Below are 14,733 nucleotides of genomic sequence, written 5' to 3' on the forward strand. Positions count from 1 at the left end.
TGCCGATAATTGAACAATTTGGAGCCAGCATCTAATATCGTTATGGCGCTGCGAGAAGTAACACTTAAGCGCCGGGCGTAGCCAATGCTGAAGACAAACAAGACCGTTAACGGCTCCAATTTGGGTGCAACGCGGCTTCTGTCCTCATCTCCTCTGTGGCTGTTGAACAGAACCAATGGCTAGGCCAGGTTGGTGGGCGTCGATCTGTCATCGAAGACAGGTGCGGGAACACAGCTGTCATCGGCTCCGCGGCACCCCTGTGATCTTCACACGATGTGCATGCGCCAGCATCTGTCCGTGGACCATTCACATTGTAACAGAACCTCCGCCGACCCTGCCATGGACCCGTCCGCGCGTGTTTACTCCAGCTTCAAGCTCTACTTCTACGATTTTGTCGTCCTGGTCGTCTCAAATGCGCTCGCCTGGCGTTGTTCCACCAGAGCCGTACTCCTGCCCTTCTTCCAAGCACATATAGGCGAGCGCACACACCTCGATATCGGTGTCGGCACCGGCTACTACCCCGCACACTCCATCTTGAAGCTCGCACGGACCACGCACGTAACCCTGTTCGATCTGAATCCAGCCACGCTCCACAGTGCGGAGCAGCGCCTCCGCACGGCGGGATACAACGGGGTGATTGAGAAAGTTGAGAGGAGTATCTTCCTCCCTCTTCCGGAATCTCTTCAGGCCAAATTCGACTCTATCTCGCTCTTTTATGTTTTCCACTGTCTCCCAGGAAGCTTCCCTGAAAAGGCCATTAGCGTATTCACCGTGGCCGCTGCTGGGCTCGCACCAGGCGGCGTCCTCTATGGCGCGACTATCCTCGGGCAAGGCGTCCATCACAACTGGTTCGGGAGGCAGCTGATGGCGTTCTACAACAAGAAGGGAATCTTCGGAAACACGAAGGACAGTGCGGAAAACCTTGAGCTAGCCTTGAAGGAGTGCTTCGAGGATGTTAAAATAAGAGTTGTCGGAATGGCTGCTCTTTTCGAGGCGCGGGGTCCGATCAGCAAGTAAATGGCACTACTACATTTGTGAGTACTTACTGGAAACCAAGCTCCATGTCGTACCTGACCTACTCCCTGCATCAAGTTCATTCATTATCCTGGCAAGAATTCCTCGAGGTCACCCAATATCCCTATCCCCAAGTATCATTGACTTTTAAGATTCAACTGGAGCTACGATAGCGACGTTGAACTCACCCGTTTAGTTCAGGCTTTGTCAATGAAAGTTTGTAGAAACGCGTCTGATCTTGCATACGACATTGTACTACAACACGGAGGGCGGTGATCCCGAGTCTCGACGACTGTGGTCGAGTTGCGGATATCAATCACGCTGGCCAACTAGCGCATGGCATTGGGTGTCGACAAATAAAAGTATTCATAATTTCATAATCCGCGGCAGGTACTACACACATATCATGTCGGCACCGATTAGGACTACGCGGGTTACAAAAACGGCAGCCGGCCCAACATACTAATCCTTCACAGCAGCGCTGTTATTGCCTAAAATTTCGTCAGGAATCTCTGTTACGTCCCGGAATATCTTGATGGTTTTCTAGTTCAAGTTCATCGTCAACATCAGAGTGCCTATCAAGAACTCATAGAGGTTGTGCGTACCGGTCTGAGCGATCCGTGACTCCTATGTAACTCGATATCGACAGTAGTAGAAGAAATCTGTAATTTAGCTTTGTCGTTGTCGTGCGTTCAGCCTGGAAGAAAGATTAGCATGGACAGTCCAAATACTGAGGCCACAGGATAAATGCCGCACATAGCGATCAACGAATTCGCATACACTTTTGTAACATGTCAGCAGATGGGATTGCTAGATCTGGAGAACGCATACATTTGCTCTGGATCTCGCCCAATCTGCCAAAGAGAAGACTGGTGTTCAAAGCTGGTGCCCAGAACTGGATACAGAATGCGTAAGCAATGAGTATGAGTTGAACGATAGTTCGTCTCACTGCCATAATAGCCATCGAAATACACCTTTAGCGGCTGTGAGTCGACTTATTGTAAACAGGCAAATTCGGACTCGACTTACATCGTCAATGCACCGGTGTTAACAATGTAGGCCATCAACGTATGAACCAGCTTATCTGTCCTAACAGAAACGGCTCAGATGCCAACTCCACAGTGCGCAGTAAATGCTCACACTGGGTGACCTGTACGATTACTCCATAGGTAATACATTTGGCTGAGAGTGATGAGTGCATCCAGACTTCCTGACAGGCTGAGGGTGATTGTGGACGCAATCTATCGTGAGGGCAAGTTAATTTCAACATTCTATACAACGTCGCGATTCAGCTGGAAAGTATACCAGAGCTGCATGGGATGCTTTGTACTCGGCCCAAGTATGGAATTTCCATCTGATGAAATTTAAGCCAAATACTTTGAAATTCAATAAAGGATTGGTAAGTGACGTACATGAAGCCCAATACTACTATAACAGAGGTCAGAATAAGAATCAGGACGTGGGATATGATAGATGCTATGAAGATACTCCTACCTCACAGAGACCCTGAAACAAGATTGGTTAGATTTCGGCCAACGTAGCAATAATCACATATACCAATACGCATGAACAGCATGATTTCCTTTGCGATACTCACACTCAAATATTCTCAGCTTCGAGAAAAACACTCACCAGTATGGAGACCAGTGCAGTAGATTTTTTACTCACTGCAAACGCAGATTGATATAATCAATATGTATGAGTGTGTGTGGTGACGCACATATCCAGGTTCGCCAAACAAAAAACCTAAGCAGATGAAATATGAGACATTGTCATGAAACATGTAAAAATCGCACCCCTCAACCAAGCTCACCATAAGCTGCTGCGCTCCACTATAGCTACTGAGTATGCAACAGAATCGATCTGATCATAGTAAACTTACCTCTGAGAATAATGTAGCCTGCATGCAGAATGTACCTTGCCATTTCAAAATCATAAAAATTGCAAAATGATTTCACTTACCCTGGCGCTCCTGGAGCGAACGTCGAGCGTAAACATAGGGCACCAAAGGACAGAAACAGGACTCACCACACGATCTGAAGGTCTTCGACATTCCCAAAGTCGATGTTCGTGTAGCTGTAACTCAGATGTATGCAAAATACGGTGTGCGCAGTCTCCAAACACCTTTAACAGAATACAGTGCAGTGATAAACGTTTTTTATGGAGGCTAAAGTCAGGGATCTTACCATACGGATGCGACAAAAGAGCGAAGTAACTTCGAGTCCTCTTGTGATGTCCACCAACAGAAGTATGCCTGTGCGGTGACAATCCCGTACAGACTTGGGATGCAGGTGTCACAGTGAACAAGCCAGGAAACGTGCGTGGGGGAGTGGGAGCAGGAACGTACATGATAGCAATATCTATGGATAATATAAAGCCGCCTAAGTACTCTCCAATAGATGGAATAGGTTGTGAGGCGATGGCGATGTAAGCTCGTCAGCGGAAGGTAAGACATGTACGGCAGGCATCTTGGACTCCGGCGGGCTGACTTTGTGAAGGCACTCGAGTAATTTATAGAGAGCCATCACAAAGGTTCCTGAAATTTCCTTCATATGTATCTGATGCCACTTGAGATTAAAGGCATTAACCTGAGGTGCTGTATGCGACGTCCGCGCCATCCTGATTCAAACACTGGCCCGGCAGACTGCGGCGGTGACCGCATGCGGATATCTTCGGGATGGTTCTTTGTCTGCGACCTAGATAGAAGCGATCAGGTTGATTCAATTGAATCCAGGTATTCGCACCTAGTCTCAGTCAAGTTTACGAGATGCTATCTTGCAAGATGATTAGACTCGCGCAGTTGTACTATACAGGAAGGGTTAGCTGGCTATCATTCTCAAGCTGTCATTGTGGTGTCGCGAGTGATACTCAACCGAGAGCGGATGGGAAGCAATAGCCAGGTCACCAGTACTTGCGTACCATCATGAGCAGCCCCCCAGATCACAACAAGCGTTTGATTTGTATGATTGAAACAAGCGAGTTACAGAAGTTGCTGCCTCGTAACCCATAGCCCTCAATGTCATTGTGTTCCACTCTGCTCCTGTCAGATCATGTTCCTTTATGATTGGACAGCCCATATGGACCGAGCCTGCTGTCCTTGAAGACGCCTGGATAGTACTCTAGAGTTATGGAAGTTCCAAGTTGGCGCAGCTGGGCTCGTAGAAAGTTCTGCGGTGCAGCTGCACTTTAGAGGACCCCGGAAAATCCCCTAGTATGAGCCTCGATCCCTCGGGCAGCCATTTTCGGCGGTCGAAGTAGGCCCAAATTCGGCCTGATGGCACATATGCTCCCGGAAATTGGTCAATTTTCGGCTCTAATGGGATCAAAGCTCAAGAAGAAAAACTCGCAGAAAATCGCGCAAAATCCCAAAAAATCGCAGAAATTGCGGACTACATCTTCTTTCATTTCCTATCCATGATATTAACATTCCCCGCTGATATGTTTCATGTAACTGCATAGGATATTCAAAGCGCTGAATGCACGATAGAAAGTATCTAACCATAGTTCCTCAAGCTAAAGCTAGCTCATAAACCTTGCTAGACGTCCTGACTATTTCCCTCGATAGCTTGTGCGTGAAAGTATTTGCGACGAGTGTCCATCTCCCTTTGAATAGCTAGAGCACAAGTGGCCAGCTCACCATGCAAATGTTCAATGCTCCTATAGGCGTTGCAGCATGGTATGGGTTGGCCTTAGCATCTCCAACCCATGCCGCAGAGGTATCTTCGCCTGTTTGTCAATCGGGTTTGGGCATAGCGCGTTGAGAGTTACAATCAAATTCTCCTAGCGAAGGGAGAGGAAGCTTGGTACTCGACCAATGCTGATGTTGGTTGTAAATGTATTTTAAATGGATCAATATGTTGGTTAAATTAATGCTGCCTATATATATTCGCGTGAAACGGTGGCGTACTCACTTCACAATTCGATCTTTGTGAAGTCAGTGCGATAGCCACGGGCGTCTCTTTCCTATTAGGCAACAATGCATTTAAACTCAGCAGTGGCTGGGATGGTGCATCCGACATCAGTAACAATACTCCACGCGCAAATATCAGCTGTTAATATATTTTAGAGGGATGATTATGATGTTCGTATTGATGCTGTGTATGCATATCTACATGAAGTGTTGGTGTACTGACTTCACAATCGAATTGTGTGAAGTCAGTTGTACAGCCAGACTGGCATTTTGCTTCCAAGTTAGGCAACACCATCGAACTCAGCAGTGGCTACGTGTTGCGCACCACTACGAGGGCATTTGCATGTCTGAGAAGTCAAGTCTGTCTACCGGACTCGCGTTTCGACTCACTTGCGTACTGTTAGGTCGCCCGCTGTGCTGTTGTCTATCTCCTGCACCCACCGCCCCATCATCGCGAGCCGTCACTTCTCGAGTTATGTAATTCATGCCAATTTGGTCTTTCCCCATTTTCTCATTGAATGACACAGTTTCTCGTTCTGATTCATGTCAATTCTCACTGGGTGTGACCTTTGGTGCTATCGCGCGCGACACGCCCCACTGGTCATGAATTGACTCCCTTAGAGAAATCGCACTTGGCTGTAGTGCTCGTTCCTTATCATGATGACTCAGAGAAGGACAGTTGTTTATTCTGAGTGTGACATTAGATAAGCTGGAGACATAGGCACCTTTTCTCGCAGTTTTGTGTTTGGGCGCATTTTCTTCGGCGCCTAAAAGCACATCTGCGCTGCAGAACTTTTTACGAGCCCAGCTGCGTCGACTTTGAACGTCGCCTCAGCCTCCTGCAGAACCCATTCAACAGGTCTGAACAGCTCACATTAGCCATGCCTGCATCCTTGAAGGAAATCCATATTTTCGTCTTTGCCCCTTGGTTAACATCACGGAATCTGTGCTTGCGGCGTCTCTGTTCACCCTACTCATACGATCCCGCCGAACTACGATGATGATAACTTTGGGCTGCGTTCTGCACATCTGGAGTTTGGTGGTGCGGTGTCGAGCGACCAGTGCTGGCCGCTGACGTGCTGAACAGTGAGCGAGGGATCACAGAGGAAAGCGGGACACGGCGAGTTCACTCACCCCCTAAGCTCATAATGGGTGCACCCTTACTACATACCGCACACGAGGCATCCAGATACGACTGCTCTCCAAGTTTCGTAAGTCTCGTCCGCCTCAAGCCCGTGTCTTTATCTCCGATATCCTGGGGAGCCACCACTAGCAACTATGCGACGCGCCGCCAGTCTCGACGGATCCTATAGGACAGATAGCTTTCACACTCGCTATTAACTTATCATGCGAGATCCTGCAGAAAGGCGCGGATACCGCGACTTTGCGCTGTTGGGCTAGAAACCAAAACCAATTGGACGCGCGGCCGTGCGATGGACGGCGGAAACAGGAGGGAAGATGGAGAGCATATCTGGATGCACGGATATCTCTGTGTACAACCGATGTCGTCTACGTCTCGAGCCTTTCCTCGTGCTTCCCACTCGCTTTGAAGCCTACCGCCATGTCGACTCATGAAGGCTGTCGAGCACCGCTCTCTCCGTCTTTCCTGCAAACGCAATCTGCAGTGCCCTCCCAACTGGTGATAAGTCACTTTACTGCCACTTGTGCAAATTCCCTGTGCGCTTCATTGCGCTCAGTCGTGAAGAACTCGTCAGGCTGCAAGAAGCCCGTGCATCCCTCAGCACTTGGAAGCGTGCTCCAGAATCTAGACGAAAGGCAAGAACCCCTTCGTGAGCATTGTATGCTGCAATGAGAGCAACGTATCTGTCAGCCTCAAGCGTGGCCCTCTAGCAAGACCAGGACGAAGTCCAAGGCCCTCGTCACGTCGAAGTGCCTCGGTGGTGCCTCGCAACGCATAGTGACATTCGGAAACTGACTTTACGCTCTATGGGTGGTATGGATCGGGGTGACATCGTGTCCTCCGGCTTATATGCACACGGTATACTATATGCATACTTTTCAGCTAGTTGGACATGTACGTGTTTATCATTCTAGTCTCTACAGACGCATTCGAATTTCAGGATATTCTTATTTCAATGTCGGATGGTATTCTTGAGAGCTGGTAGCGTTTTCGACGTTTTAAGGCTGCTTCCACTCAAGTAAATTTGCACGCCATTCGAACATCTGGGCCAAGAGTTGCACGTCTGCACTTATCAATACATCTCCAAACGTCGTCGTACAGGCTGCATTAGTTGATCAATCGCATTAGTCTGTATGTCTTGCATTCTGTGTCTGAACTTTGCGGAATCTGATTGAACGTGTCACAGATATCACTCCTCCGTAGCAGTGGTGAGTGATGGTGTACCCATTTGCGTTGGAGCCTCCTTCGTTTATCCGATTCACCGATAGAGTCCTACCCCAACCCATCTGGAGATTTCGAACGAGTTTGGTGAAAACCTGATGACGCGTTTTAGTTTAGCCTTGTACGATCATGATTTCTAGGAATCTCCGTTCGGTCGTGTTCCATCTTATATCTCCACTCGGCGCTGCTCGCCTCATTAGCTGCCCAATTACCTACTGTCTTCTCCGCTATCCGCGCATCAAAGCCTACGCATTTTTGCATTGACTGCCCTGATATGGGTATCGAAAGGAGAGTTGGAACACGGTGCACCTGTCGAGAGAGCAGCGCAAGGGGTAGACGGTAAGTCATCGGTTGGCGAGCACAAGAGCGAAGAGAGAAAGAAATACAGCGTGGAGACATGCTGGCTCCTTACATGCCTGATCACTGCCGTTGTCCTGGCGGTGGACCTAGGGGAGGCCCCACCAGATCTCTGCGATCATTGCAGATTTATGGCACCAGATTCCTCCTCCTCCGGCCTAGTTTTCGATCGCTTTGCGCCACCGGTGATCGAGATCGTGCGGCATGCCTAATCCGCCCTTGAAGTACTGCATGTGGCTCTCGCGTGTTATTCCGACCTTTGTGAGGCAACACGAACATTCACTGAGACAAGCATCGCGGGCTGGTAATTGTTCGACGGGGCTCGACACACGATACGACTGGTGTCGGCAGGAGGACATGCATGCCGAGTTGGACACATCGGACGTTGGACCCACGTCGTAGAGCCGATGTGCGCGAGCTCTATGTGCAGTCCCACGGCTTGGTATCCGGACTGGCTTGTCAGGAGAGAGAGAGAGATGGTGGAGGAGAGGAAGAGGTGCCTGGGCTGGCTTGTTGGCAATAGCAGAATGGGTGTCGCCCCCGCGCAGGGTTCTTCGATCGTGGACGTGATCCCCTCTGGCTACATCTTGCCCCCCGAAGCCGTGATAGCCTTTCGATCGAATAGCAAGTCCTCTCCGTAGGTAGTGCACAGTAACGTGAGTCTAGCCAAGTTGAAGCTCGTCACCCGTATGAAGTCTGGGGCAAGCAGTGGAGATCGATGGGCGGTTAGATGAGCGAAGGACGAGTGCATCCACGCACATGTCAAGATGGGTAGATATTAGTGTAGGAACTGTAATATATAATCTCAATCTGACGTCGTGTAGACGGAGGACTAATGTATGTACCTGTAATATATAACTAGAGAGCTGTAAGTAATAGATCGCGTGGAATGAAGGATATACGCACTCTCAATCCGACGTCGTGTAGACGGAGGACTGAGGTGCGCTGGCGACGATGTAAAACATATCATACCGCGAGTTACCTAATTTAGAGAGATGGTAAACAAGATAAGGAACGAGTAGGCTAAGTAGCTAATAGTGTCCGTTTGTATTACCGACTTCACAATCCATTTACTTCGACAGTTAGAGTATAGGTGAGCGTGCGTCCGTTCACCGTACCTGTCCATAGAGGCTTAAAGTCCCCCTGGCACGCGGCGCTTTTACATCAGCCGCTCCTCCCGCCCGATCTGCTTCTTTGCCCGCTCTTTTTGATCCGTTGTCTCCACTTCATGCTAGCCAAACTTAACCAGTTGCGCTAATGCGGATATACCTTCCACTGGCAAGAGAAGCCTCATAATACCTCTGAGGGAGGGGTGTTCGATCACTATAACAACTAGGCGACTTCGGACGGGACGCTGGACAAGTGGTCCATAGGTGTTAGTAAGCGTCTCAACCACGTAATCTCTTTCGCGTCCCGGCCTGCCTCAGTTTTGAATCTCAGCAGTAAATATCCACTCAGCACAATTTGGTAGGTAATAGATGTTGAGCTTCTTGATGGATGCTGCGGACCTATATGGTGCCCAGGCTGTCACAAATATCATCAGGTCATCGTGTCAATGAGACATCTCCAACATCTTCCCAGATTATCAGGTTGTGGGAATTTGCGCTCTTCGCGATGTACTCAAGGTTCATCATTCCAGCTGAATCCAGCACACCTGGCCGTCTCGGTGAATGGTTGAAGTAGACGTGGCCTCGCCATGCACTCATTTGCAAAACCCCTGATACTCGACCTGAACCTGAATGCTAGGCCCTGTTTGATGCACCGCTCACACTAAATAATCACAAGACCATCATTGTGGCGAGATTTCTCTGATGCGGGCGAAAGGTCTTCTGTCGCCGGTCCAGCTATCAGCTACATTGCCAGCTGTTCGGATACTGCGCTCTGGCACCACAGTGCAAACATTTCCCAGTCGTATTCACCTCGCCATGATTTTCAAACCGCTGTACCCTGAGGTCTCGCCTCTGGCTGACCAGAACGTGCACGACTTCCTGTTTAACGAGCCTGCACGCACACCTGATACTGACTACCCCATCCATATCGACGCGCTCACAGGTGAAAGGAGGACTCGCAGTGAGTTTGTTGAACGCGTTCGCGATGGTGCTACCGCCCTTGTCGCGCCCTCCTCTTCCGGCGGCTTCGAGATCGGGCCTAACGAGCATGTCGGCATTCTGAGCTACAACAGTCTCGTATGTGGTCGCATAATGTAAAGTATTTGTGTTTATCATTGACAATTTCATATAGGACTATCCTGCCCTGATGCATTCGCTATTGGTGGTGACGGTCCCGTTCGCCCTCCTCTCTGCGTACTCGACGACGCCATATGAGATCTCATATGCGGCGAAGTCAGCAAAAGTCACTCGTATCTTCGTCGAGCCTGGTCTCCTACAGGTGGCGTTGGAGGCCGCGGAGGAAGCTGGAATCTCCGAAGAACGCGTTCATATCTTGGGTAGCCCTGTCGTAGGAAAAAAAAGCTATGGAGAGGCTATAGATGAAGTCAGGGCGCGACAACTGCCCAGAATCTCCGTGAAGCCCGCGAAGAAGGACACCGTCGCCTACTTTGTATTCTCCAGCGGGACGACAGGGTCTCCGAAGGGTCAGTCTGCTCGGCTAACGAGACCCCGATGGATAGCTGACAGCCTCCATTCACAGTCGTCATGCTCACACACGGTAACGTGTGCTTCTCATTAGTACAAGGTGAGATGATCGCGAAGGAGGAGCCTCCTGTGCCGAAGGCAAGTATCAGACCTCCTCAGAATGCAAAACAGATCGAGTTAACAACACACTCTAGGGTGTGACCGTAGTCGTCCTGGCACCTTTGCCCATGTCACACACGTATGGAATGGGGCTTATCTGCTTCCGCGGCTTCCAGTCGCCCACAAGCCTAATTATCATTCCCCAGTGGGACCTCAAGCTCGTACTCGAGATAATTCCTAAGTGTGTTTAAATTCAGTCTCCATCTTTTCACGCTACTAATAAGACGATTTGTAGATATCGCGTAAATGTGATGCACATGCGCCCGAGCCAGTTGCACGAGCTTGCGCATTCCAAAGACCTCAAGAAGGAGTCTTTTGCCTCCGTCATGGTCATCGGTAGTGGATCTGCCTATCTTCCGCCAGGTATTGCTCTAGCTCTACAACAGGCAATCAGACCAGGACTACCCGTTGTTCAAGGTACAGCCTCACATCCCACACGTGTCATTCGGTTACTTCTGCTTATATCAATTTCTAGGCTTTGGGATGTCTGAGATTGCAAGCATTGCACTTCGAATGCTCCCACCCTCCGCCTTTGGCGGACGCGTCCCGCCCGACTTCAACACGGCAGGGTTACTGCTTGCAGGACTCGAGGCGCGCATTGTGCTCTCGGACGGTTCTGATGGAGGCGTAGATGAAATCGGGGAGCTATGGCTCCGCGGGCCCAACATCTCCCTTGGGTACTACGGTGACGAAGCGGCAACCAAGTATGCGTTCACTGAGGATGGCTGGCTCAGAACAGGAGACCACTTCAGGATTGATCAATATGGCAGATTTTTGTAAGTTGCGATCTCGGTGTGAATCCAAGAGTTGATGCAAACGTGCTCACGCCTTCGTAGCTTTATCGATAGAATGAAGGTGCGAACTTCTGTGTACGTATGGAGCTAGCTAATGAGTTTACGTTGCTATAGGAAATTTTCAAGATATCTGATTTTCAGGTTTCACCAACAGAGATCGAAGATGTGCTCCGTGCCCAGCCTGAAAAGCTCATCACAGACGTCGGCGTTGTCGGTATTCCAGCCTCCGGTAACGATAATGGTGCTGTGGCAGGCGAGTGCATCCCGAGGGCCTGGATAGTTCTTAGCCCAGAAGGCGAGCGACGTGGCGTGGAAGCCGTGATCAAGGTGCTCGATGAGTGGACCAAGCAGAAGCTAACTCGGTATAAGTGGATCACTGGCGGGTTTGAGGTGACTGATCAGGCATGTATATTTGACGTGCTCTTTGTGGTATTTGTTTCACTAATGCATACTACTGGTAATTACTCCTTGGACGCGCAGATACCGATGTCAGCGGCGGGGAAAATGTCCCGCAAGACGCTGCTGGAGCGCTTTATGACTCAACGAGGATAGATAGCGTGAGACACTATCCGAGTGAGAGATTTAGTTTCGTGGCCGTTCATGCAGAAACAATGTCCCTAGGCTATGATGGGGTTCAATGTTGCGGTGCTGTATGTATGATGTGTGTCGTGTATATTTTTCTTGTATTCTCGTATCGGGATATGGAGATCAACTATTCCGTGCGGCCATTGATGCTCAACACAGTCTGACTGATTACTGCCCTTAATGGCGATACAATGATGAAGCGAAGCCATGGAAACGTGAACGGGAGATCATGAGTCTATCGAGCCTTCACGTTCTTGCTTGTAATCATATGGCACTATAGCGGATTCCGGGACTTTCTCTCCATGTATTTATTCTTTAATGTCCGCGAAGCCAGCTGGAATGTAGTTAGTAAATACGACGTCCACGTTAAGTACTACTAGTACAGATATTGCCTAGTGAGTGGTGGGTGACAAATTTTAACACGAGTATGATGGACTAGTGGTCTGTGGATCACACGCTGATACTGGTACTCCGGACGTGGCGGGTCCGCAAATTCGGGTTTCGGCCATCGAAGGCAAGGAATGCAGATCTAATCCTCTCGTGGAAAATTCACGCCTGATTGTATAAAATGATGATGTCCAGATAATCAACAGACTGAGTAATCAAAGTCAATACCAGGCTTCCTCGGCCCAAGCAATCTTTGCCCACGGCACACTGATCAAGAAGCAACGTGGCATTAATCAAATCGTATATCGTACATGTGCGGTTACATGTACGGTTTATATCATCCTCATATTCACGGCGAGAAGGAAAACCGAAACTGAAGGCAAGACAGCGACCAATTCCCAAGCATCCCGGTGCGCACCTAAGCGATCATATGGAAGTCTGTTGATAGATGTTATCGCATACAATTTCCTTATGAACGCGGATGCCTGCCTGCGGCCGGGTGTGGCTATGGTCGCTATGCACGTCCTCATCTTCGAGACCTTTGGATCCGAATGTAGCTGATCCTTTGAGGGCTCTTCCGCCTGAAGACCGTTCGAAGTCCGTGATGCTCGTCTCAGTGCGAACCTGAAGTTCTAATCGGTTGACAGAGAACGATTCTTCGGCGGACGAGGACCTCATAACGAGCGTGCGGCTATTGAGATTCGTGAGGAGTGTGTTGGCATATCTAAGCAATTTATGTCAGCGACGTTGGAGAAAAATCCGAAGGTAACAGCAACCGTACAACTTGACAAGAACGAGAGCCCTATCGAATAATTAGAACTATATGATTTATATACACTTATTTGATCTTACATGCATTCGAAAACAAGTGTTTGGTTGACCTTGTGCCGATGAGATAAGCATATGTGTAAAACAAGAGAAAGAACGCTTACAGGAGGAACATTTGCAACGATAGCACAAACGATAGCCAGCGTGGCTGAATCTAACATGAGTCATATTCTTCTGGCGAACAGATTGCCATAGCGCTCACCAGTGAGCTTACCGGTTTCAATACCCATACGGACAATGCGGTCAATCATTGCACCAGTACTCTTGATGCCAGTCTTGGAGGAAATTAACTTGGTAATGCGATAGGATCAGTGCATATAACACAAATGACAGATATTTGGAACCACGCACTAAAATTGTCATGGATATCGCGATTACGAGGTCGACGACGCCGCTTGTTACAAGCCAGGTCTTATACCCCAAATTTGTAACGGGCCATCCTGATTTTAACGATACGACTCACGATCAGCTCGGGCTCGGCCAAGCGCGTGGCATCAATAGCGGGAAGACGGTCAAGCTGAGCGAGGACCGTAAGTATTGTTATATAAAGCGAGACAATGACTGCACTACCTTAGCACCGCCCGCCAGGCCAGCACCCGATTGAAGGAGGCTCAGCTAAACATTAAAATGAAAATCATGGACGCGAGTGTTTGTAATTTTATTGACATACTAAGATAATACCTCCCGCTAACAATTTGAGTTTAGACAGAATGTAGATACGCCAGGCAAAGAATATCTGTACCACGGCGGATACAATGGCTCCCATGACAGGGACCGCAAACCAGGTGTACTCAAAGCCGATTACAGCTTCCGGGTTGCCGTAGTTATATAAGTAGACACGGAAGAATGAGGCGGTGATCAGACCGGTTTCGATCCACTCGTAGACAAGCAAGATATATACTGGAGCAACAAGAGTGAGGCTAGAAGAATCAAAGGATACTCGCAGTGGATCTTACCCATGCACTTGAAGAACAGCGGATCACGCGGAAACGAAACGGCATAAAGATCTAAGGGAAATGGCTCAGGAGTTCGAATTTTTGTAAAAAAACAGGGCAGGTAATACTTACACACTTGCATGTTGAGCACTCCGAGCAGTCCCCAATTGAAGAGGGTGCCTAGGATCTGAAATTCGCCTATTATGAAGTCCGTAGCCGTACTCTGGCTGAAATGTATTAGACAGACCTGCGGCCCAATGCTACCGACCGAAACAATAATCAGAGCACAACTTTCCCAGTACATCTGTGGCTACTCACAGTAGAGCAAGTGACGGTGGCATTGGGATTATGTGAGGGACTGGGCGCGGGAGAGCACAGACACAAGTTCAACGGGTGAAAGGGAGTTGCGAGATATAAAAACGAGAGTGTGAAAGTAGCTGGAGCTTTGTGGCGGTCTATTCATTCGGCCAGATGTAGAGAAATAGACCGTCTGATCTGTCAAACCCATTGGCACAGTCTGTAGTCATCGATTCTACCCTAGCATAAGTTGATATGTTCATATCCACAAATAGAAGAGATAAGCCCGAGACGCTACCGTCAGAAGTTCTTTTCAGGCGGCCTCACCACCAATTTCATCAGATGGTCTTGGCCTTGTCACGACTCTAACGACCACTTGCCTCCGCAGATGCTCATCATTTTTACGGAGTTGGTAGATAGACAACCGGTAACTCATAAAATCAGTATTGCCTGTCAGAAAGAGCAGATGATACGGCAAAGATCCTGTGGCCTGAAGAGCTTCTAGATCGTC

At 49.0% G+C, this 14,733-nt stretch overlaps 3 protein-coding genes across 3 annotated transcripts; 2 read left to right on the forward strand and 1 right to left on the reverse strand.

Annotated features, from left to right (window-relative positions):
* Window positions 1-339: 339 nt before the first annotated feature.
* On the forward strand, window positions 340-1,017 carry FIBRA_02193 (uncharacterized protein; the record flags this gene model as incomplete). The annotated part of the gene is made up of 1 exon (XM_012324058.1): window positions 340-1,017. The coding sequence occupies one exon, from the start codon at window positions 340-342 to the stop codon at window positions 1,015-1,017; it is 678 nt and encodes a 225-aa protein (XP_012179448.1).
* An 8,551-nt stretch (window positions 1,018-9,568) lies between these two features.
* Window positions 9,569-11,742, forward strand: FIBRA_02194 (uncharacterized protein; the record flags this gene model as incomplete). Its single annotated transcript, XM_012324059.1, has 8 exons — window positions 9,569-9,829; window positions 9,885-10,236; window positions 10,293-10,379; window positions 10,445-10,577; window positions 10,632-10,813; window positions 10,872-11,172; window positions 11,233-11,251; window positions 11,305-11,742. 8 exons carry the CDS (start codon window positions 9,569-9,571, stop codon window positions 11,740-11,742), a joined length of 1,773 nt encoding a protein of 590 aa, XP_012179449.1.
* Window positions 11,743-12,588: 846 nt separating this feature from the next.
* FIBRA_02195 (uncharacterized protein) lies at window positions 12,589-14,229 on the reverse strand (the record flags this gene model as incomplete). The annotated part of the gene is made up of 12 exons (XM_012324060.1): window positions 12,589-12,886; window positions 12,944-12,964; window positions 13,015-13,043; window positions 13,095-13,138; window positions 13,193-13,280; window positions 13,342-13,401; window positions 13,454-13,507; window positions 13,561-13,605; window positions 13,661-13,890; window positions 13,947-13,997; window positions 14,058-14,112; window positions 14,173-14,229. 12 exons carry the CDS (start codon window positions 14,227-14,229, stop codon window positions 12,589-12,591), a joined length of 1,032 nt encoding a protein of 343 aa, XP_012179450.1.
* Window positions 14,230-14,733: the final 504 nt, after the last annotated feature.

Source organism: Fibroporia radiculosa (assembly GCF_000313525.1).
Source record: "Fibroporia radiculosa TFFH 294 genomic supercontigs, scaffold1138, whole genome shotgun sequence".
Lineage (NCBI taxonomy): Eukaryota > Fungi > Basidiomycota > Agaricomycetes > Polyporales > Fibroporiaceae > Fibroporia > Fibroporia radiculosa.